Source organism: Dermacentor silvarum, chromosome 9 (genome assembly GCF_013339745.2).
Source record: "Dermacentor silvarum isolate Dsil-2018 chromosome 9, BIME_Dsil_1.4, whole genome shotgun sequence".
Lineage (NCBI taxonomy): Eukaryota > Metazoa > Arthropoda > Arachnida > Ixodida > Ixodidae > Dermacentor > Dermacentor silvarum.
In genome coordinates this window covers 58630126-58653366 of record NC_051162.1, presented here as the reverse complement: position 1 = coordinate 58653366, position 23241 = coordinate 58630126, and the positions used below count along the sequence as shown (strand labels likewise).

The window sequence follows — 23241 nt, the reverse complement described above, 5'->3', positions numbered from 1 at the left end:
AATGGAAGCATTTAAGCGTGCAGTCAGGGTCTTTGGAGGGGTTGAGAGTTCCGGACGCAGTAAACCGAGCTTTATCCGGGCTTGGGCAAACATCCGCTAGATGTCCCGTGGAGAGGCACACGCCCCACAGATTCTGGCGATGTTTATGAATATTGCACTGGTATTCTACTCCGTAATATTTGATTTACTGGGGAACCTGAATTCCAGTGAACGTGATGATGGTAGTGGTTGAATTTCCTATCATACTTGCATGGAGGACCTGAGCCATCGGGGATCAGAAATTCATCAGCGTTGTCGGCGTGGTGTTCCTGTCTATGCAGGAGATGATTCCTTTGCAGGAAGCATCTGCAGCAGCCGCGTATGCCTGACCCTCGACCTCCTTGTTTGCCAGGCATATAGCCTTGATCAGCTGCAATCTTGTCGCTAGATCTTCGTCGGTTGTGCTGACATCTGCGACGTTCTGCTCTCGGCGTATGCGGATGATTAGCTGGTTTAGGGTGCGCTCGTTTAATTGAGCCGCCGTGCCTAGGGCTCTATCTATAAAGTGCTGCGGCAACTCACCCTGATTAAGACCATCTCTCGGTCGGAAGACCGCTGTCAAGTCGATCGGTAGCGGGGGCAGCTGCGAGCCCTTCTTCCACAATGTGCCATGTGGCTCACCTTGTTGTGTAGGTTCCATGTTGGGTGGCAAGCTCGACGTAGCCTGGACATGTTTCTTGCTCTTTCGGGCCACGAGAAACCAAGCCCCGTCCCCGTTGTCTTTACTAGGTTCTTGATCCATTGTGGGAGCTTGTGTGATTTCGCCCATTGCTGCGGCAAGTATGGGGTCTCAGGCAGCATCTTCACGGTAGTGCAGTGGGCATGAGCGGCCAGTGATGCTGTCCCGCCGTATTCTCGGCGCCTAAGTTAGGCCTAGCGCGGCTGCCTGCTCGCCTCGAAATAAATGTCCAAGGGCAGTAAACTGCCGAGGCGTCACCGGATCTTGGAGATCTTGGTCTCGAAAGATTCCACCCGTTAAGATGCGTGGATTAGTGGTGGTTAGCACATTGTAGAAACGAAAGATCAGCATTGAGGGGTTCCAAAAGCCGGAGCCCCTCCGGAGTGCGTCTTTATTGCGCCGTCTTCTTCTTCAGAGTTAGAGTCCCCAAATGTGTGGTTGCTTGATACGCGTCGTACTTTTTTGTGCACGAACCTGTAATCACCATTTATTGCCTCAACAAGCAGCGTACATCGCCTTCGTCATTCTGACGTCACTGCATTTACGCATAACATCTGTAGATCGCCTGAAATAAAGTTTGCGTTTTGGCATCGCTTCGCATGGCATCGCAATGGTGCAGTGCATAAAGATAAAAATTACGGCACAGTAAAGTTGCGACATTTGCGGTGAATAAACAGGAATATTCTATGATGTTAATTATTGCACAGCACGACAGTAAACAAAATTGTACGCGTCGCCAGTAGTTCTAAAGGATTTAAATAACCGCTTCACAGAAGCTTCACTGCATATAGATTCCGATATGTGCGTTGGATCTGCATAACATATTAAGCAAGAGCTCTCACTGATGCAGTAACCAACTGAGAGCATCGGTGGGCGCTGTTCAAAATATGAAACTATTTTTTTATTTATGAAGAAACGGCCTTTACAGGACAAGTAATTGCCATTGCAAATGCATGCTAGTCGCGAGCGCGGTTTTCAGTGACTCTGCAAGAAAATATTCTGTAGCGTTTTATAAAAGTTGCTTGAGCGGCTTACTGTGGTAATATTTGAATCGTAAACATATAGGAAGTTATCACAATGGCAGAACTAATGTTAAATTCCAATGGCGGAGCCGGAGCAGCCAACGGATTCTGCGAGCGAGCACTCGACTCTGGCGTAGAGCGACGCCTCCAAATCCGCGAGTGCAACACAATGTGCGCCGCCGGAGCAAGGCGGAAGCGGGATTTCTATCCTTCCGGCGCCGAGTTACCCAGGATGCCTTGCGTGTTGTCATTGCCTTCCGCTGTTTGCTCCCAGCACCGCCTAACCAGTCACTTGTCTGTTCAGCGCCGTTCACCTGCTGCTTAAAAGCGCGGAATAGATATCACGCCAAGCGTGCAGCAGCTTTTGTTTGCAATGATGAGCACACAGGATGCGGACAAACATGGTATTGGTGTCTAGCCGGCTACTTTGGACCTCTTCGCGGGAATGCGGAAGATCCTGTCGGATTCCGCGGCAGTTTGAGCGTCGCGCTCACTATCCGAAAAATCGCTCCTGTCGGAAATTGAGCTTTCCGACTCGGAACTGTCGCTATCGAGTAGCAGAAGCAATGCCGCACGCTTTGCCGAACTAGCCAAGCCGTTCATGTCGTCCGCCATTACCACCACAACTCGCAAATCGCGACCGGCGGCGCCCCCCAGCATACAAACGTGGTAAAGGAAGTGCGTCACGGAGAGTTCCGGTCCACTCCGCCGATTTTGGCAGAGCATCTTCTCCTGCTCCACGGAATGACTCCCGCTCTGAATCCACTCCGACTCTCTCATTAGAACACTTTACTGCTGCGCTCACTCTGTTATTAGAACAAGCTTTCTCCGAAACGAGCAGAAAAACTTGCTCCCACTCTGCCATTGGAATTCAACATAAGTTATCAGCAATATTAGAAGGCATGATCTGATCAACAACTTTGTATATGCAAGCGCGGAATTTCAAACTATGCTTTATTGACGTCCACAGCAAATGAATGCGTTTGAAGTAAAAACGTCATGCTTCGGCTAGCTGTGTTTTCTGCGGAAGCTGTGTTGTCGGTGGAGTTCCGCAGCTACAAAATAAGGTACAAGTTCAACGTGCAGCTGAAAAAAAACGAAAAAGTTTATTTTGGAAGCGAATATCTGCGACAATATTTGATTGCAAGTAAGGGTTAAAAGTTCCACGGTCCTGGGCATCCTACGGGAATTACTTTTTAAGCACCAGTGCATTTTCTTACACACTTGTGCCGGCGTTTCGGTCCAGTGTGTCGATCATTGGCCCATGGAGGAAGTCGGTCGCTTTATAACCAAACGCAAAGTCCATATGGCGGAAGAACTTCGGTGGCACGACGTTACTGAAGAGTAACTCTGAACCCAAACTCTCAGCAAGGGAAGAAACGTCTTCTGGGTTGCCGAGCGTGTCCCCCTCTGACGAGAAGAGCGCCACAGGTACAGTGATGCGCTCCATGGGATAAGCTGGGGGCTTCTTCTGCGATACGGAAAAACGTGAAGTACCGAAAATTAGAGACAGACAGCAATGTTTATTAAATGCAAAAATCCAGATACGTTGACCAGAAAAGCGTGTCTCGTGGCTACACTACGTCAAACTACGTCAGCAAATGGTTCTGAATTTGCAAAGTGTTTCACTCGGAAGAATTGTTTATCAGTGGCCGCGGACGCCTTCGCTATTGTTTTACTCGCTATTTACTAAGCCGTCGCCTGTTCTTCTTCTGTCCAATACGGGTTGCATGCATTGCTTATACAAGCATTTGTTCTGGCTAAGCTACCACTTACAAATTGTGCGAACGGAAATGCGATTCGCAGATGAACAAAGCGTGTCAATAAGTAGCACTATAGTTTAATGTGGACACGAGTTAATCGAAATCGCTCATGCGCATGAATCGGAAAGCCGCATATCAAAACATTACGTCACTGGGTCTTCTACGTGGGTGGTAACTAAGACTTTCTGGCCCTAAAGCGTTTGTACGCTATCGTGACACATGAGCGATAATATTATGCGCGTTTTCCGACGTCAAATAACTGAAATAATGCACCGTTCGTGAATATAGAGTTATAGAAATGACTTCGGGATACAAAAATACGCCTAATTGAATTCTCCAATTATGAGAGAATGAAACCATCAGTTCCTGCCCTACGCAATCACACAATTAGGATGCCCTTAGGAAGGCTACGAAAAGACATCTGGTTGTATTGGAAGGCAACAATAATAAAGAGATTTCATTACCTGTCCGTAGAGATCTTTATTTTTAGAGGATCCATAGTCATACATAAGGAAGTTATTGCTTCTGTAGATCTGAAATAGGTGAGGTAGCAATACTTTAGAAAAAGTTTCATCGGCTTCCTAGCTTCCTAGCCGTGCTCGGCTCCCTTAAATCTGCTTCTCAATTAACAGCTCTCGTTTAACATCAGTAATACGCAGTCACAAGACTAATTGGTTTCTCCAATTGGTTTCTCACCGAGCCGAGATGGCATTTTCAGCCAAAACTTGTACTGTATGGTGTCTGCTATGCCCGAGAAACTTTCGACTCCTTCGCATCTGCCAGCTCATGCATTGTGAATCGTGTTATTCTCTCGTCTAAAATTACCCGAACATTGCCACCGTAATAATAACCGCCATCATTATTTTAATAATTACGGTCGCCAGTCTATTTAAGCCCGCGACAGGTAGAATGCCGTTAACGTAGTACATCTTATGCCTGCGAAATTGTTATCTCCTCACATTAGCACATCTGCAGTCGTCGATTGCACTTCCTTTCCTTTCGAACCCAATGTGTCACTCTACTACACTAGAGCTTAACTGCTCTATGCATTAAATTATACTTATTTTGCGTCTTCCTCTTTGCCTCCAGGAGAATACCAGTTATAATCGTTCACTTTCATTATCCTACTGTTGTCTTCGAGTTCTTAATGGTTACAATGATCAGGCAGTTGATGAATGCCGTGCGAATCTTCCTTGCTGGTTTTGAAACACCTCTTGCTGAGAGGCTCAAATACTTCAAGTTCTGGAACCAGGGCTTACTGCTATCTACAACGAGTAAATGTGTTGTTCTGATAACCCGACGTGACACGTTCATATATGTAACGCCCTCCTGGACATGTTCAACGGTTTTCTAGTCTATATATATATATATATATATATATATATATAAAGTTGTCATGTACCTGATCAGTGTACGTTCTAGGTTGAGCACATACGCGTGTGGCCTGAGGGACGCCGCACAACCTTGTGTTAATCACTAATAAAATGAATATATACGAAGAATACTTCGTCAAAATGAAACGTAAACGGTGTGTATAGCGTACAATGGACCAATCACTAGCACTCATTCTGTAGTGTTGCACTGTCACCTAATTGCCGCCACTTACTTTCTCCCTAATTTCTCTAGTTGTGGAGTAGCAGGCCAGAGAGAAGCACTTCCGGCCGACCTCTGCGCGATTTCTATCATTAGACTTCTCTCTCTGTGTAACGCTACGCCTATATTCATCATTCAATCGCTCGCTGATTTGTACATAAGCATCAGACAAGATAATGTGAACATATTACATTATCCTCACGGTGCACATAACTCTGGGGTTAGTGATAATTTGTTTTCGCGGTATCTCTTGCTTTGCAATTTTATACCGCTGTAATTGTATTACTGCATGCATGGCGTCACTGCGCCATCTTTTTTTTTCTTTTTTTTTCAGAATGGCTTCCTGTTCAACCCACAGAAGCACACTATGCCAATAATATTTTTTAAGCAATGCCTACTTCTCTTACCTGGACAATGTGGCGCAAATTTTGATAAGATGTTCCGATAGGTAAGTGGGAGAGAAGTACTGGCATCCGCGTCTGAAGAACAAAAACAAGAAAATAAAGAACTTACTGAGAACAAGGCTGGTTGTGTTGCTGTTTTTTTACCATGTGACACATGCAATAAAGAAAGGAAGAAACAGCATGGACATTGCAAAGCCTCATAGATCAACAGAGGCTCCTAACGACCCCTTGCGAATTATGGTAAGAATTTTTTTACTCTCATGTCGCACTGTCTTAGAATAAACAAACTTATGGTGGTCACTCAGTGGATTTTTCCAACCGTTTATAATAGTTATTTCCGGTACCTATGGTGTCGGGACAAAATTTCCTGCGCATTTAGAAATTCGAGCTGTCTCGACACGGACCAAGGCCTGCCTGCTTCACGTCTGTATCGCGGTCTCGAGAGCTGCTGAAAACTGCTAACCTTGCCTGTGAATTTTAAAGCTGCATGTAGGATAGACTACTTAAACGTCGCCGACAATAGCAAGCATAGATGTTGCCACTCTTTATTTAAGCAATAACGTGTATCTTCGGAAATAAATAAAAGTATTACCAGGTTCCAACATTTCGCACAAGGGAGCCATACGGCCATCATAAGGCCCTGAAAACATCTAAGGTCAGCTCTTACTTTTTTCCACCGTTTATATACAGGGTGTCGACTGGTGGTGAGCGAACTACGGCCTACGGCCTATGATCTAGGGTGTCGAAGACAGCGCATATTCACATTGTTTTAGATATATTTCGAACTTGTAGTCTACAGCAAAGAAAAAAGCCAACATGAGCCAACCACGGGAACGCGATGAAAGAGTTAATAGCTACCTTCGTTTTTCTTACACAAGCGTTCAGCTGCGAATTGAATGCTTTCTCGTGCTCCATTCTTGCCAAAGGACTGCGTGTTCGTGCCTTGGTTTTTCACTGCGCAAGCAGTATTCTCGCAAAAACTGCTTATTCCACAACGCATGCCAACCTACACCGTCAGGCGGGCCTCCTATCGGGTTAGCGTTGTCACACGCCATGTAGCGGCCAGGCGCTGTATACACTGTGCAGCAGCTGCTACCTTGTATGCTGCGTCACCACGCCAACATGCCGGTCACTAACTAGGTCATGCATCATGCTCAGACTGTAGTTTTGAATCGTAGAACTAAAACTATTATTGCCGTGATGTTTCAATAACAAAAATACCGCGACGCAGCGCAGCGTACCGAAGAGGGTTCTTTTCTGAAGGCGGAAATTCTAAAGCGTTTCAGCTATGGTATGGCACGCTTATCAGCGTTGGAAATAACCCCGTAGAGATAACAGTATACTCCACATCACTGTATGTATGCTGCAGCCCTATCGAAGAAGCCGCGTAAAGCAGCTGTGGTATGTGTCATTAGGAGCTTTATGAAGGTATACAAAATGATAAAGAGCCAATAAAATATCTCATTAGGGCAATATACAACATCGTAGTATCGACAGTACAACGGCGACCTGGTGAAACGCACTTGTCGCAACATATACACTGAATGGCATAAAAATACGGCAGGTGCGGTGAACACGTGTGACCGAAATATCTGCGCAATTAGTGTCAGTGCAAAATAAGCTCAAGAGCGCTTCACCGAAGACGGAAATGACACGAATGCCATGATCTACTTTATCGTTGGTCAAATTATTTGAGTATCAATATTTCGGGGTTTTTAAAGTCGCTTGTTAACTTTAAATCGTATCCAGGGCACGAAATAAATTCTAAATTTAAGAACTGCAAATTTTAACATCAACTACTGGAGAGTCTGGAGAGTCATGTTGAAAAGATTTGTGCTCACGGAAGCTTGATTACATTGGCGAAAATGCAAAGGAAAGTCAGACGTGTTTGTTTCGATTTCGTGTCTCTTGTACATTAGTCAAATAAGAATCTGAGCTGTCGCTGTAGAACCTAATGAAGAAATGTTCCTCTGTGATCGACTCCACCACATTTACTTTTAACTGACGATACTGACGGCTGAAAATACTATGATATGTCTTTTATTCTTATATAGTGGGATCGTGAATAGAAATTACCGCTAGAAATAGTGTAGTTGCAATGTCGTATTTTAAGATTAAGCTCTACTGTGGGTGCTCCTAATAATAGTTGGCAACGGAGAAATCGTTTTTATCGGCTCAATTGCTCCGATTTTGAAAGAAGGTAAAGCCTAGTAACTGTAGCGCGTGTATTCCCAATTTATGCCATGATTTAAGAAAATATAATGAAAATTTGAAAACTGCAAGAAAAGAACACCATTACCAAGTTTACAGGTCTCCAACTTGATAAGAGGAAAAAATATAACAATTTTGTGAACGGCACCTAACTATACATGTATAGTGTTCCACGTTGATGTATTATACAACGCTTTGTCATAAACTACTAATATGTAAGTGGTATTTTTGAAAATACTCGTAAATATTCTGACTAGTTTCCGTAAGCTGTAAACGAGTAAATTTATCCGCTCTTGATGCTCTAGCAGAAGCAACTCAACCAAGTCAAATATCTGTTTTTGTTGCAGAGTTGCAAGATTGTAAACTTCGTTCTTCAATTATCTTTCGAGCTTTAAATACTTCAGAAATAATTGTAAAACTATTACTAGAATATAACAAATGCAATAACTTTCACTGAAAAGTTTCCTGTAGTTCTTTTACGAAACCATTTCTGCGTTTTACAAGTTAGGAAATAGCGCCAAGGCAAAGCTTCCAGTTAGAGAGATGGTATAGAACGTTTGGCAAGATATTGCATTTGTTGGTGAGGACCCAGAAAAAAAAGCCCAATGGTGCCAAAGGCGTTTGAATGTCATCAATTTATTATTGCGACATCGTTCACTGCATAATTTCGTGCTACAATTTCTTAATCTGTTGGAGTTAACGATCGTGCTACGTGACTGTAAGGTAGATACAGTGATAGGTAACTGGAAATGAAAGACAGGGGGTGTTAAGTAATTAGAACTGCTGTGCCAGGGGGGCCGAAAACGTTAATTATTTAACTATTTGATTTGCCCAATATGGCTTGTGATCGCACTTGACAAGGCAGTGACGTAATCTGTTTACTTCATTGTCCTCACGCGACCTCAATAATGGTTGTGTTCTTTTTAAGTTCTCGCAAAAAGGATCATGATTCTCTATCGCTAAAAACACATCGGACAACAGCAAGAAGCACACAGGGCAGAGCACAATGTGCCTCTCGCTGTCGTTCGATGTCTTTTCCGCACTAGTTAATGAAGTCTCAAGTCTGTAATAAGCATTAACTAGCCCATTCGTATTCCCTAATTGATCATGATTAACCGTAATTAGGAATAGCAACACTAAAAACAACGTCAAAAACATTTTTGTATATTACTCGTGGCGTAAACAACTTAAGTTGGAATTAACATATCTCTAATATATGTGCTGCCTCATTTCGTAAACTTTGTATTCTGCGTCATAAACTAAAACAAGCGCCCCCAGAAACTAAACTTCATGCATACAAATCACTAATTCGGCCAAAATTGGAATACGCATGCACAGGCTGGGATCCACTAAATAAACACAGTATTATTGCACTAGAAATTATTCAGCGGAAAGCAGTTATCTTTATTTTTTCTAAGTACCGTATAAGCGGCTCACCAACAACCATCATGCGTAATCGAGGTATACAGACATTACAACTACGGCGGGAAATTCTAAGGCTTAAATTTCTTTTCCTTCTCAAAAATAACAAACTCTCGATCGATCCTGTTCCATATGTACGCACATTAACTACAAGAGTAACTCGACATCACCACTCTGAATCTTTAACTTCCTATCAAAGAAGAACTAACACTTTTAAATTTTCCTTTTTCCCTGTACTATTGAAGAATGGAACGCAGTACCATTATCATTGCTAAACAGCACTGAGTCAATATACCTGATCAATTTTTAATCTGATAATAGTGAAGCGGTCTGCGCTAGATGCATGAAAGAAGTTGAAGAGGGTGGCGGGGGGAGAAGTGAAGAGGAAGAAGTGAGATTAAATGGCGGACGACACCCGTCTCACTGAGATTATGTCTTTTATATAGCCGTTCTAGTAAGGAACGCTACAAATATCACAACACAGATTTGAGCGTTATGGTTTGTTTTCTTTTGAATGCTTGTATGCTTGTATTGTATTGTAATTCTGAATGCTCTGTTGTAATTTTACCCCTCCTGCTTGGGCCCGCACGGGCCTGCAGTATTTTGTAAATAATAAATAAATAAACCATAGAATCCTACTTGCAGAGGAGTCCGCTTTCTGTAAGAAGATATGGCTGATTGAAGCAGTGCTGCCTATATTTGTTTCACTTGCTTGCACTAAAAAATTTCTTTCAGGAAAATATAAGTTGTCGCTTCACAAAGGGGATATTCGTAGCAACATAATTCTACAAGTCGTACTAAAGTTCATACAGGGTCTTTTATGGGGAAATTTCGAAATATTCCTGAAATCCTGTGTCCTTGTACAACGTTTTCGGCTATGAATCCCTTTACCAATAGCTAGGCAGCTTACCTCACCGTCTTTCATTCTTGTTACGCCTTTTACATAGTGCAGTGGTCTCAAATACATTCCGGATGTGAACAGAAGCCCCTTATTGCTGGTTCTTTTAAAGACGATAGTCTTTCTTGGGGAACTTGAACGCTGAAAATTTGGTCTGTCTGTCTGTCTGTCTGTTAGTCTGTCTGTCACCCGATTCAGCTACCCGGCCAAAGTTGGACCACTTGCTTACCGCCCACACTACTTAAACTGGTACGGCTGTTCATACTTGTGAACGTTATCGATCACAAAGTAAATATTACGCGTATCTGAGGCGCAACATCACTAGGTAAGTATTAGGAGGTGTGTTCCTTTAATAGAAAATACATAGATACGTAACTCTAAAGACCCTAGTTTCTTAAGCTGCGCTGAAAATGCCATGCTATGCGCGCCGACGAACGACGTTCCCCGACTGCGCGCCGACGAGCGCCCTCTGCCATGGAGGAAGGAAACCCTCTGCACAAGCTCATGTTTCCCGATGTATTGCCAGATGGCGTCCATGTCTCACGCAGCGCCTCCTCAATTTTATCAATGCCAGCCAGATGCGGCCGATTCAACATAAAGGAAGCGCTGTCTGAGGCAGGGCAAAACATAAATGGCCGCTTGATGAAATAATGCGGTAAAATGAAATCTGTTCAAACAAACCTTCATGCCAGGACGGAAATGGTACGAGAACAGCATCACGGGTGGCCGCGGATCAGACCAGCACTCATGTAGTACGGCCGGCAGAAGTGAAGACTATCGTCTTTCGACGACATTTGCAGCGAAGCACGCAGATACGCGGCAAATTTTTTTTGTGTTATTTTCTCTTCATGGTATCAAAATATTACAATGTGTGCCGTAACCGAAAAACACCAATAGTAGGGTAGTGGCCGCGTAGCAGCGTTAACTTGTATACCCACTATAAACATGTGCCAGCTAAAGTGAATTTACATGTACATGCCGGTGTCACGTCAACGCTGGCAACAGTGCTTCAATATTTGGACAACGTTTATCCTACCTTGTTCGACTGCTCAGCACTACTTATCAATGTGAGCGTTAGGAACAGAGAGCACGGCTGTCCCTTGAAGATGTTGCAGACTGCCTGAATCACCTTCCGGAGTACTTGGGGCAGGTGGAAGTATCCACTGTTGCCCAATGGGTCAAGTAGTAACTGCGTCAGGATAGGTGTGGACATGGAAAAGAAAACAAAAAAACAGTCCAGGCATCAAAGAATTGTTGCTCACTTAGGCCACCGCCAGATGGCATGGGTTGCTGAACACAAGATTTTAACAGCCTCACCAGCTTTTTCATAATTAGTCCTAATACTAAGCTCTACCGCAAATCAAATTCCCTATCAGCACTCTTCGATTAGGTCTTCTGTGGAGGACCAACCGCGGGTGATTAAAAACTAGGATTTTTGCCTTCGAATGCCAAGGGTAAGGATCAAATACTAGTGTAGTTCAGGAGGCGGTAATTAAAGAAAAATATAAATCACGAAACATTACTGACGCACTCCTCAATACAGAAGCGTCGCTTCGTTTCCAGCAAGACGGCTGGTGCTGTTAACTTTTAACCAGATTTGTATTGCTTAATTTCTTTCAAACGAAGTTGAATGCAGGCATCCGATATTTTTTTTCGCTTACCATCAAGGCGCTCCCGTAAAACAGCGGCAGCCGACGTTACATTACTGGTTGAAATTGTGCACTAAAATTCATTGTGTTATGTACGTGTATATATAACGAAATCGGTATTGAAGGTGTACTGGAGCTCACAAACAATGAGAGAATTTCCATGCAAATAATGTAAAACACCTTGTAGTTGTTGTCTCTCATAAATTTTCTCATATTTACAGAACTGCTTATAGTGAACTGTATTTATTTAGCTTAGCGATGAAACTATTCATATTGATACAAATTCTACTACACCTTAGACTCACTGTTGAGAACCAAAAGTGAACTCATAATGACTTCGCAAAAATTACTGCACCTCAAATGTGGTAGCCATCTCCGACAACAAACGTTTCCGTGAAGGACTAGCTAACATAGTCTAATCAGGGGGGTTTTTACGTTACCATAATTGACTCTATCTGTTTTCTCATTACTTTGTAACCACTGCTTTTTCTAGTAAAGTAAATAAAAGTACCGATTTGTGTCCTTCTGGCAGATTTTTTGGTGGTATAGTTGCTGCAACTTATGACTTAATCTCTTTTTATTTGTTTTAGTTTTTTTTTTTTTTTGGGGGGGGGGGGGGGGCAAGACACATTTGCCAGTTTTGCTCGTGCTAAAAAAATACAAATACACTACCGCGACAGACTACGCACACAGTGACTTACGAAAAATGGGTCAGCAAATGCAAGAACCTCTGGGAATGGAAACCGAAAGTGCGACATATTTGCCATTGGAGCGTACCCTATGAAGATATCAACCTGAAACAAATACAATAATGTGTTTTGCATGCGTTGGCTCTGCGGTTCAAAACTTTTCCTTTTACAGTGAAATGTAACGGCTTCTAGACACTGCTTTGTGGCCACGCCCACGGCATTCTACCAAACTGCTGACATGTGGCTTCAATTTTTCTTTAAACCATGTTTCATATAAATGTGAGATGAGCCCACTACTTAGGTTTTCAATTATGGTTGCTGCTTTCTCTTTTAATGTCACGATAGCAAGAATTTAGTGTTCTTGATTTTAGGAAAATCTCAAAGACACTCACAACTGGCCAGAATCTGTTGTGAGACGTTGATTGATTTGAAATGACCATGAGTTATAGTGACAGAATACGGCACGCTGTTCGTGATTTAAGTAGGAATTATGATTTTAAATTGGCACATAGAAAGACCCAAAAACCGGTAAGTGGCCTGGCCTGGCGGTGAAGTCTTTGTACTTCGGATGCGGTGATTACTGTGCATAAGCCCACTGTTATTAAGTACAGTCTACTTTATTCCTTAAAATTGCAGTCCGTATATTATTAAAATCCAACGCTTTATGATGTGCGTATTACAAAGTAAAGAAAAGTGGACGCTAACGGGCTAAGCTGCCTTCGTGGTAACGAGTGGAGCGGCACAGCAGGCAGAGTTGTTCAGTGCGTCGCGGCGCACATGGAGTTTTTGTTTTTAATTTCGAAAGCTTGCCCTTAGGCATAATGCAAAGCATATCAAAAATACACGAACAGACTTGACTCATGCAAAAAATCTAGAAGTGAACGATGATACGGTCCATGAATGCAACCTTAAAGGTCGGGTGGGCGGCCAGGCCGAAGTTAGTATACCGAGTTCTGTGGCCTCTGAGATGCAAAATTCAATCGAATAAATGTGCCGTGAATGGGTGTCATCACTGCAGTAATAGCACTACTCGCATATCCTGCCATTTGGCCTGGCTTGGCTAAAAAAATGCCTGGAGCATGCAGCTAGCAAACACATGGCCTTCGAGATTGGTTGGTCATACTTGCATGGAGCCGTCGCTGGGGCGTAGGCTCGGACACCACCTACTATTGTAAAGGTAATTCAACACTTCCCATAACGTGAACCGCCGGAACATCGGCTCGAGAAATAAAATATTACTTCATTACAGCTAGAGCCGCACTTGTCATCGACGTCTCACCAATGCCGGCGTATTATGGCTATCGCGCTCATTTGTCAGAGTTTCCAGCATGTTTCCCAAGCACGACTACAATAAAGTTTTCGACACACACACGCACACACGCACGCGCGCACGCGACTGCATCCTGCATGCAGATCGGTAAATTCTGATTACAAAAAAATTTCCCCGGCGTTTTCCGCGTCACCGCTGTGTGATTGGACACTCGGACCAGTAAGCTTTCCGTCGAACTTAAGAACAGGCAACATAACAAAATCAGGCAAGTTTGCACTCGGTCGCGCAAAGCTTAGGTACACTGTAGCTTAGGCGCAGCGAAGCTTACTGGCGGCCACTTCTAGGTATGAACTTGGTTGCTGCTAGGTGTTAACTTGGTTTAACTTAACTACGCATGTAGGAAGGTATTCTCGAGTGATCATTTTCGGAGGTACCTTCCCTTTCGCCTCATTTCACGTGACTAGCGCTGGAGGCGTCGGCGCCTACGAGCGACAGCGTTCCTGACATGCCACAAACGCTGGCAGGCTAACCAAGGTTCTCACAGTGCCAAGAACGCTGCTGCTTGCCGACGCCAAACGCGTTAGAGGTTAGCCGCTCGATATTAATCGGCCAGCTTCGCTGCGTCTTGAGCTTTGCGCGGCCTAGTGCAAGGAGGAGGAGGAATAAACTTTTATTGTGCAACCAGCACTTTATGATGGCCGGGCCTAAGCCTCCCATGAGTGGACGTCAAGGGCTTGACTCGCCGCCGCCTCACGGGCGTGCTGGGTCGCCCGGGTTTGGTCGTCGAGGGCGGAACTCCGCAGAGCCTCACGCAACCTCGACGAGAGGGTCATGGTGTTAATGTGTGCGTACTGTGCTAGGCACTCCCACAGCATATGCGGAAGCGCAGCCGGGTGAGTGCCACAGCACCGGCAGTTGGGGTACTGTAAACTTAGGGAATATAAGGTGGAGGCGGGCGGGTGAAGGGTACGTTTTTGTTGGTAGCAGACGCAGGGTGGTAACCTGCGCCCGGCTGAACTTCTTTCGACTTTTTTAGGGCGATGCACCTTAGGGCCGAGCCTTCTCCCTTGTAGTCCGTAGCTCCGGAAGCGGAACCGGAAGCCGGCTTCCGCTTCCGGTTCCGTTTCCACTTTTGGTTCCACTTCCGGTTGCACTTCCGGTTCTGCTTCCGTTTCCGGAAGCCAGCTTCCGGCTTCCGGAGAACGCTTCCGGCGTTCTGCCCGAATGATCCCCCGGTGCTTCGCCCACTCATCATCATTCATTCGTGGATATGCGGTGTTTCTCTTTCTCTCTCATTCCCGACGCTCTCTCTCTCTCTCATCCATAGCTAGGGGCGCTGCGGTGCACAAGGGCGTTCGCTCCCGACGCGCGCTCGCTTTCTTTCCCTCATCCGTAGCTAGGGCGGCTGCGGAGGCTGCGGTGCACAAGAGCGCTCGTTCCCGACGCGCGCTCGCTTTCTCTCTCGTCCGTAGCTCTGGTTTACCCGAATGATCCCCCGGTGCTTCGCCCACTCATTATCATTCACGTCGTGGATATGCGGTGATTTTTTAACACGAAAGTGTTTTATGCCGGGGTCCACCAAGACTTCACTGACGTATTTCCGTCACGGAAATACGTCATAGAACATAATACAAAGAAAGAAACCAGAAGAAAAAGTTCCACAAACATGCAAAATTTGGAAATCGAACCCACGACCTCTCGGTCCGCGACGATAGATCGCCGAGCGTTTAACCCATTTCGCCACAAACGCATTTGCAGAGAGCTACACAGACGCGCCTTATATATCTAACACTCCTCCGTGTACCCGCGCTCTTGCTCGGGGCGGTGCCGCCGCCTACGAGCAGAAAAGAGAAGTACTGCATTATGACACTAACGCGCACCGACAGTGAACGCTTCGGTGGTCTCAGCACTACGACGCCTCGATGCCAGCATTCGAAGGGACGCTGGCATCAAGAAGCACTACCAACGCCACCTAGGTGGCGTTCACCGTACTCAGCACAGCGGAGCGTGGCCTCCGCAATTAGCTCTGAAAATGTTTCTGAAGTTGATCGCGGAGGCTGCAATTACGACGCGCTGTACGCGCTGATTTGACTCGGTGACGATTCAGTTACGTGCTTTGTCTTGCGCGTTGTATTAGTGTGTCAGTTACGTGCTTCGTCTTTCGCGTTGTGCTAGCGTGTGCAGCGTAGTGCAGCTTCCATATGCACGACGGTTGCTCATGGTCATCGACGTTGGTAGTCGTGATGGAGGAGACGTGCCACCAGGCGTCAGCGTGGGTGCATCAACGCCTAAGGGCGCTTTAGCCACAAAACACCAATAGACATTATATATCAATGTGCAATAAACATTACACTACTTCTGTGAAGACACGTTTCACTTTCGTGTTCTATACCGATTCCTATATAAGAGGGATCAACCACATTTTTTTTTCTCCTGGTTCAGCGCGCCGCGGAGAGAAGAGACGCAGGGGTCGGGAAGGCAGGGAGCTGGCGAGGAGGAGACCGCGTGCGCATGCGCAAGGGCTCCTCCTCATCCGGTTGCCATAGCTACCACGGCTACGCACCATAAATTACGGCTGGCTTAAACAGCTTCGCTGTTAAAATTGACTTTCAGTACGTTTAAGTTTGACGGGTATCGGTGAGTTTTCTTCAAGTCTATCCATTACATATGGTGTGATTTGGTACCTTTTCAGCACCAAGCGTTACAACAACCATGACAAGTGGCTAAAAAAGAAATTGGAACTTTTTCTTATTTTTTACATATTACTGCTACTTTTCTTTGTTAAATAAAAAAGAGTATGTTTTTGTATTTTTTCTCATGTGGGCTTTGTGGATCTCATACTATGTAAGTACGACATTCGAGTCGGAAAAATTTTAGGAAACGGTTCTTACACAAGGAATAAATCATGGTAAACGTTAAGAGGCCCCTAGAGTAAAATGCTTCTGCGCGTTGGTACATGCGCTACACCGGAACCATCATGCATGCTTGTTCCGGTTCTTGCGTGAAAGCCTATGTAAGGACCAATTTCATGTTACGGAGGCTTCCTGAACCACTGTTATCATTAAATACGGTTAAACCACGGCCGCTTCGCCTCCAGCCGTGGCTATCTGAATACCGAGCTTGCAAATTTCGGTTTTGAGTAACGGTTGTTTCGCGAACCGTCCAAATGTAGGACGGTACGTCAACAGTGAGAAGCCAACCGAGAGTTTAGAACGCATTACACTTAAGATGAAGCTTGAACTTGGGGGCTCTTGTCTAAATATATGGGAAAGCAGAAATCTTTTTTTTTTTTGGCAGTCAGTGCACCAAATATGATGACGTTTGTGGCACTTAAATGTGGCAGATAAAATCTAGTCACCAACGTTTGCGAATTTTCAAGAAAGGCCGTACATTTTTTAAAAATATTGGCAAAAAGTCGAATATTTTCAGAAGGCCAAACCACCAAGTTCACAACTCTAACTCCGCAATGAGAAATGATATCACGAGTCTGTCAATTTCACCTTATAGCACATCTAAATCGGACAAAATGTATCTATCATGCATGGCTCTAACATAAACCACTAATATGTGAGTAGGACTTTTGCAAAACCCTTGTCAACAGTGTAAGAAATTCAAGTAATATATTAAATGACACTTCAAATTTTGTCCGCTTTGGATTCTCTAACGGATGCAGTTTACAGATTTAAGATATCTCTTATTGGTAGAGAGCTACGGATTTGTTAAATTCGTGCTTCTATTTTTTTTTTCAAACTTACCTATTTCTGAAAATTTCTTTTCACACATTGCGGCCCTAAATCAAAATTTTGTTTCCAACGGTCAGAAGAACTTAACTTTCGCCTTAAAATACAACTTTCATACAACCCATTGGTTATCTAAGAAAAGCGTTTGTGCATTTTACATATATTTGAGAAGGCGGCATCGGTGTTGCGTCTTAGCTAAAGCTTCAGCTTAAGAAGCGCCCCCTGATTTACACGAAATGTTAGCTTGGTGTGACGTAGAGCTCCCTCGGCTACACTGTAAACAACACAGTTTTCATGAGATGCGTGCACGTACGTTTGTTAATCAGCTTTGACGAGCAGAACACAGTACCAGAGCTTCGATTTTTCAAATGCGACAGCCTTTCTGGAGGGTTTAACGACACATGGACATTTTATTGCCAACAAGGTTGATAAAAATGCGAGAGCGAATGAATAATTTTTTAGGGTAATCAGCTTAGGTTCAAAGCGCACAGCGCTGCAAGAAATTGTCAGGCCGTGTCTTGTGAATTTCATGCATCCGGAAATCCATGAGTGCAAAAACCTGCTGGCATGGCCTCGTTGATTCACAGCAGTGCCGAGATATTCACATTTGTTTATTCACTGGACGAATAAGGCGATTGTTGCATTTTCGAATCCTGTTCCGGCATGCGGTAAAGTGATCAAGCGGGCACCAGGGTGGGAGGGGCTCTTAACGCGTCTGAGCGCGTTAAGAGCCTTCGCGCACTATGTTGAAGGGTAATTTTCTCCAAGGGAACAGGAAGCCGCCGGTGACCCGAGGCCGCCAGTGTCATCATGTGCACTGCCATCACGGGCGTCTAGTTTTGGCGGTCCCCTTAACTCAAGCTTCGGAGATGCCTTAAAGCGACAGGGAGCCCGAAGCGTTCGTTAGACGCTGCCGGCGCTCTTCACCGGGCGAGCGTTGTGACAGCGAGTGTTCGCGGTCATCAAATGAGATCTGCTCATGTTTGCCTGTGCGTGCCTGCCACCATGCTTGATATTTATTAGTGATCGAGTGTTTACTGCAAGTTATGCGGCTAATAAATTTAAGAACCTTACTTGGAGTAGTTGTCGCACGCTTTGCTTTCGCTATGTATTATTCAACTTTTCCCCAAACTGCGACTTCTTTAGGAGCGGAGCACCTTAGGGCCGAGCGTTGACACCCCCTCGTCGTCGGCCGTCGTGCATATCTCTGGTTTGCATGGAGTCCGCTAGGGGCGCTGCGGTGCACGAGAGCGTTCGTTCCCGACGCACGCTCCCTTTCTCTGTTCAGCCATGGATGATAACGGTCGGTGCACAAGGGCGTTCGTTCCCGACGCGCGCTCTCTTTCTCTCTTCAGCCGTGGATGACAACGGTCGCTTCTGATAACAGCGCGCCCACTATGGATGAAAAGGCGAGAGTGGCGGCTCAACTGCAAGCGGAGTCGAGGGCTCGGAAAACTGCTGCCCCTCGGCTACCAAGACAACAAGCGCACCCGGAGTCTAGGGCGCGGGAAGCTGCAGCAAAACGGCATCGCCCGCAAGCGTACCCGGAGCTGAGGGCTCGCGAAGCTGCAGCAGCACCGCAACGCCGGCAAGCGGACCCGGAGCTGAGGGCTCGCGCTTGAACCGATCGAGCATCGGCGCCACCAACCTCAGGTAGATAACGCTTCCGGCGTTTTGCCGCCGCTTCCCGCGCTCTCACCGCCTCTGGGTCCGCTTGCCGGCGTCGAAGGATTCACGGTTAACCGAATGATCCCCCGGTGCTTCGCCCACTCATCATCATTCACTTCGTGGATATACGGTGATTTCTTTACCAGTGTTTTAGTTTTCATGCAGAGTATGCATAATGTTCTGTTCATGATTAAGCCATACAAATTTTTGTACTCATACTACTAATAATCCTTTGATTGTGATTGAATGACATTCGAAAGGAAAATTTGTCTGTGGTATTATAAACGAGCCTTAGAAATGAAGCGCTATGCAAGGCTAGTTATTGCTGTCAATGCATTTGAGGCAAAAGCTCGCATAAGGAAAGTTATCACAGCTGCATCGCTGTAGTTTCCAGCCACAATGATGAAGTTTCGGCAAACAGTCTCTGGCGCCTGATTATTCTCGATTGTACTTTGCATTACAGTACAATACATGTCTTTACTTTGCTACCTCTGAATGATGGCACAGGCTCTGCGGTTCACCGGGCCACCGCCTCCTCTATAATAATAGAGGAGGCGCTGACTGGGGACGTGCAAGAGACAAGTGTACTTGCAGCTGGCCATTTTCAATACTTGTTTCCTGGTTAGATACACATGGACGGCAGCACTCTCGGCAATCCGTCGCTTAAAGTGTAAAGTTTTGTGTGTTGAGGCAGGGTAGTCGTATTAATGAACTTGTATTGTTCAAGCCAAAAAGCCACAATGCCCACTTTTTCGATGGTTAGTAACGCAGTAGTGCTATACAAGAGACTCGCTAAGCGTTCCATGTGAATTATTCCTTTTATCATATTGTCGAGCATTTATCTTTCACTGCCAATAAAACATGGCCATCCTATAGCAATAGAACCGTAGCTCACGTTACTGGCGGTGGCTTTGCCACTATTTTTCTGGTAACCGGAAGTGGTGCTTACTACGAAATTATTTAAACTGCTGCTGAAGCTCCATGGCTGCTATTCTACCGTGATGCTACCACAGACCCCTGTTGGCCGCTACGCACCTTGTCGTTGTACTCTGGCCTTGTGGAAAGGAGCACTAAGCTTGAGAATACTCCCTGCGAGTAACCCAACAAGGACACTCTTGTGGAACCCGTTGCGTTCAGTACAAGGTCGATGACAGCGGCGATATCGTAGCGACCGATCTCGTCAAAACTAGAGAAAAAAAGCAGAATAGTGTAAGCCTTGGAGAGACAAAGCAGGGTCAAGTATTAAATGTCAGCACAGTTTAGAATTCCCACTATAGAAATGTTTATGCACCAGTTTGCACTAGTTTTTCGTTTTTCCTAGTGTCAAAGCTATCACACTACAACTGTGCTTCGTATACGCACCAACTAAACAACACTGTTCAGCTGGCAATGAATAGCAACTTCTAAATTAATTTGTCTTTATAATAAGATCACCGTAAAAATATTTACATCAGCCGCTGTATAACTTGCCGTACCTGTCCTAACGTCACATTTCTTTAGCACTAATGTTCGATTTTCCTACTTTGTTTCAGGAATTAGCGACTCACTGCGGAATTTTGTAGACCGAAGTTACTGCTGTATTGTGGGGAAGAGAATCCATGCAATATAGACAAAATATCAGGCAATGCGTAAACCTGCACTCTTTGCCGCCTTAGTGCGAAATTTTTTATCTTATACCCTAATTATAATTTTCAACAAACTTGTGCTAGTTAGAGCTTCGTGGAACACATCTCAGTTTTTAAGGCAGTCTTCCAAGTTTTTTCTAATGGCGCTGATATTTGTTGCAAGTTTTGATCAATTCAAGTGTATTTATGCATGATCACAAAGTATATCACACACACGGAAAGCTTACTTCAACTCGGCATGCATAACACGCTCGAGGAATTGGCGGAAGCGCAGGAGAGGGCCCAGTTCGTCAGACTATCTACCACACAAGCTGGAAGACACATCCTGCAGGAGCTGGGCGTTCCCCCCACAGTAGTCAAAACAAAGTTCTGCAGCATCCCTCGAGAGCAGCGGGACCGCATTACTGTCGCCCCGATCCCACGAAACGTCCATCCGGAACACAACGTGGGAAGACGTCGGGCGCGCGCGAAGGCCCTCCTGGAAAAGGCTCGGGAACGGGCTTCGGAGAACAGTTTTGTAGACGCAGCTCGCTACGCCGACGGACAGGCCTTCGCTGCGGTTAGCGTAGACCATGAAAGTAAAGTAACGAACGCAATCTCGATTCGGACGACGTCCTCTGAGACCGCAGAGCAGGCTGCAATAGCGATGGCCTTTATCGGACGATAAGAGGACAGCAATCTACAGTGACTCGAGATCAGCCGTTCGAGCATTTGTCAACGGAACCATATCCGAGCTGGCCCTAGGGACACTAGGAAGCCAGCAGATCAAGCCACACGCAGTGATCTGGTTTCCAGCCCACATGGGACAGATCGAGGGTGCCCCGCCCAACCTCAATGAGTCGGCACACAATGCTGCGCGAGGGATTATCAACCGCGTAGCTACGAGTACCGGGCAGCGTGACGTTGGGGGTACTGACAATCGGGACTCTCCTTCCTCGTACAACAAAATTACTAAGCACTTTTACTCGGCTCGTAGGATCTACCCCCTCCCACATTGTAAACTCGATAGACCTCAGGCTTCTACAGACGAGGGCATACCCAAACCCCCTACTTCTTCACAAAATGTACCCCGAAATTCAGACAACAAATGCGTGTGTACTATGCAATGACTTAGCGAGCTTGCCTCACATGCTCTGGCGGTGTCCCGCGTTACGCGGCGATGAAAGCAACACTTCTTCCCGTAGGGATGCGGTTCTACGCAGCCCCAACCTCGAAGAAAAGTTATGGGGTGTTCAATGGGCCCGCGACGCGGCGTGGGAGCGGCCCGCTGCTCGCTAGCGCGCGCCCTAAAGGACACTAATAAAGTTCTTTATCCATCCATCCATCCATAAAATATATCCAAAACTGCAGTGAATCATTTTTGATACGCGACAACTTTGACTTGCAACATTTTTATACACGACTTTGCAGCCAAGCGTCTCTTTAGAAATTGGATGTTTGTTGAGGCATACATGGCCTAAAGCAAAACTTGTCAATCTTTTTTCATAAGAAAATAAAGAAGTTGTAGCGGGCGGTTGATGGTTTGTGAAACCATAACAAAGCAAGAATGCCAATAATGGGGAAACCTTAAAACCTCGTTTTAAGACAGAATAATATTGTTAAAACGTTTCTATTAGGTTCACCTGGCTAGTACGCGGCATCTGTTCATCACGACGCATATCCTCACCACAAGCTGCGGTTCGTCAGTGCATGTTTAGCGCAGACTTTCTGAATGGTCGTGCGATTACTTTGGATTGTGCTATTGGGAAAAATTGAGACGATGACGCGACCCTGATGGCTACAATCATACGCAAAGGAACTCTCAGCTAAAGACCATCGCTTGATTGCTTCTCCACTACTCATGCAGACAACGAAGCGTTCGCACACGCGACCAAAAGTTTTCCAAGCGTATTCGCTTACTCTGTTTCCGTCTAAAAGTGTGCTTTGCTATGTATATGAGGAACAGCTTTAAAGATAGTATCTCTGCTTAGCTTGACGATGTAAAAAGAATGTAAACACATTTGGACTTTCAAAATTTTCCCATGTTTAGCTTTATATTTCTAACAGAGAGGTAATAATAAGATGAAAGTACTTGCCTCCACTGCCAATATTGGTCATGGTTCTGGCTCATGTTTTTGCTGTAAGAGCGGAACGCAATCTCTCTCGTGTTCATGGCCCACACATCGTACCCGCGGTCAGCCAGGATGAAGCCTGCAAAGTCAAGACGCTGATACATTCCAGAAGCAGTGGCCGATTTTGCTAAATATGGCACTGTACAAAAATGAAATACTTATATTTTTTTATTGCGATAGCAATTACATGGACACTCCAAGCGCATTTCCGCCGTCGTCGTCGCCGTGAGGCTCTGTATATAGTCCAACGGCGATAAAATCGTCGCCGCGCGACCGTACGCTGTGTGTGCGAGTGAAAGCGTACGAGGGGAGACGGCAATCGCAGCTCAATGTAGCGAACTCGAGGGAGGAAGGCAGACCGGAAGCGCGCGGTGGTCTTTCACGAGCGCGAGGCACAGGGACGAGCAAGGGATGGGCGACCCAGAGGGAGGGGAGGGGGTTGTTCTGCTCCGTCTGCT

General features: G+C 45.5%; 1 protein-coding gene across 1 annotated transcript; it reads right to left on the bottom strand.

Annotated features, from left to right (window-relative positions):
- Window positions 1-2956: 2956 nt before the first annotated feature.
- Window positions 2957-22887, bottom strand: LOC119463618 (gastric triacylglycerol lipase). The gene is made up of 4 exons (XM_049655287.1): window positions 22748-22887; window positions 20083-20233; window positions 11068-11220; window positions 2957-3211 (listed from the first exon to the last, which is right to left on the bottom strand). The coding sequence occupies exons 1-4, from the start codon at window positions 22885-22887 to the stop codon at window positions 2957-2959; spliced, it is 699 nt and encodes a 232-aa protein (XP_049511244.1).
- Between the last annotated feature and the right edge of the window lie 354 nt (window positions 22888-23241).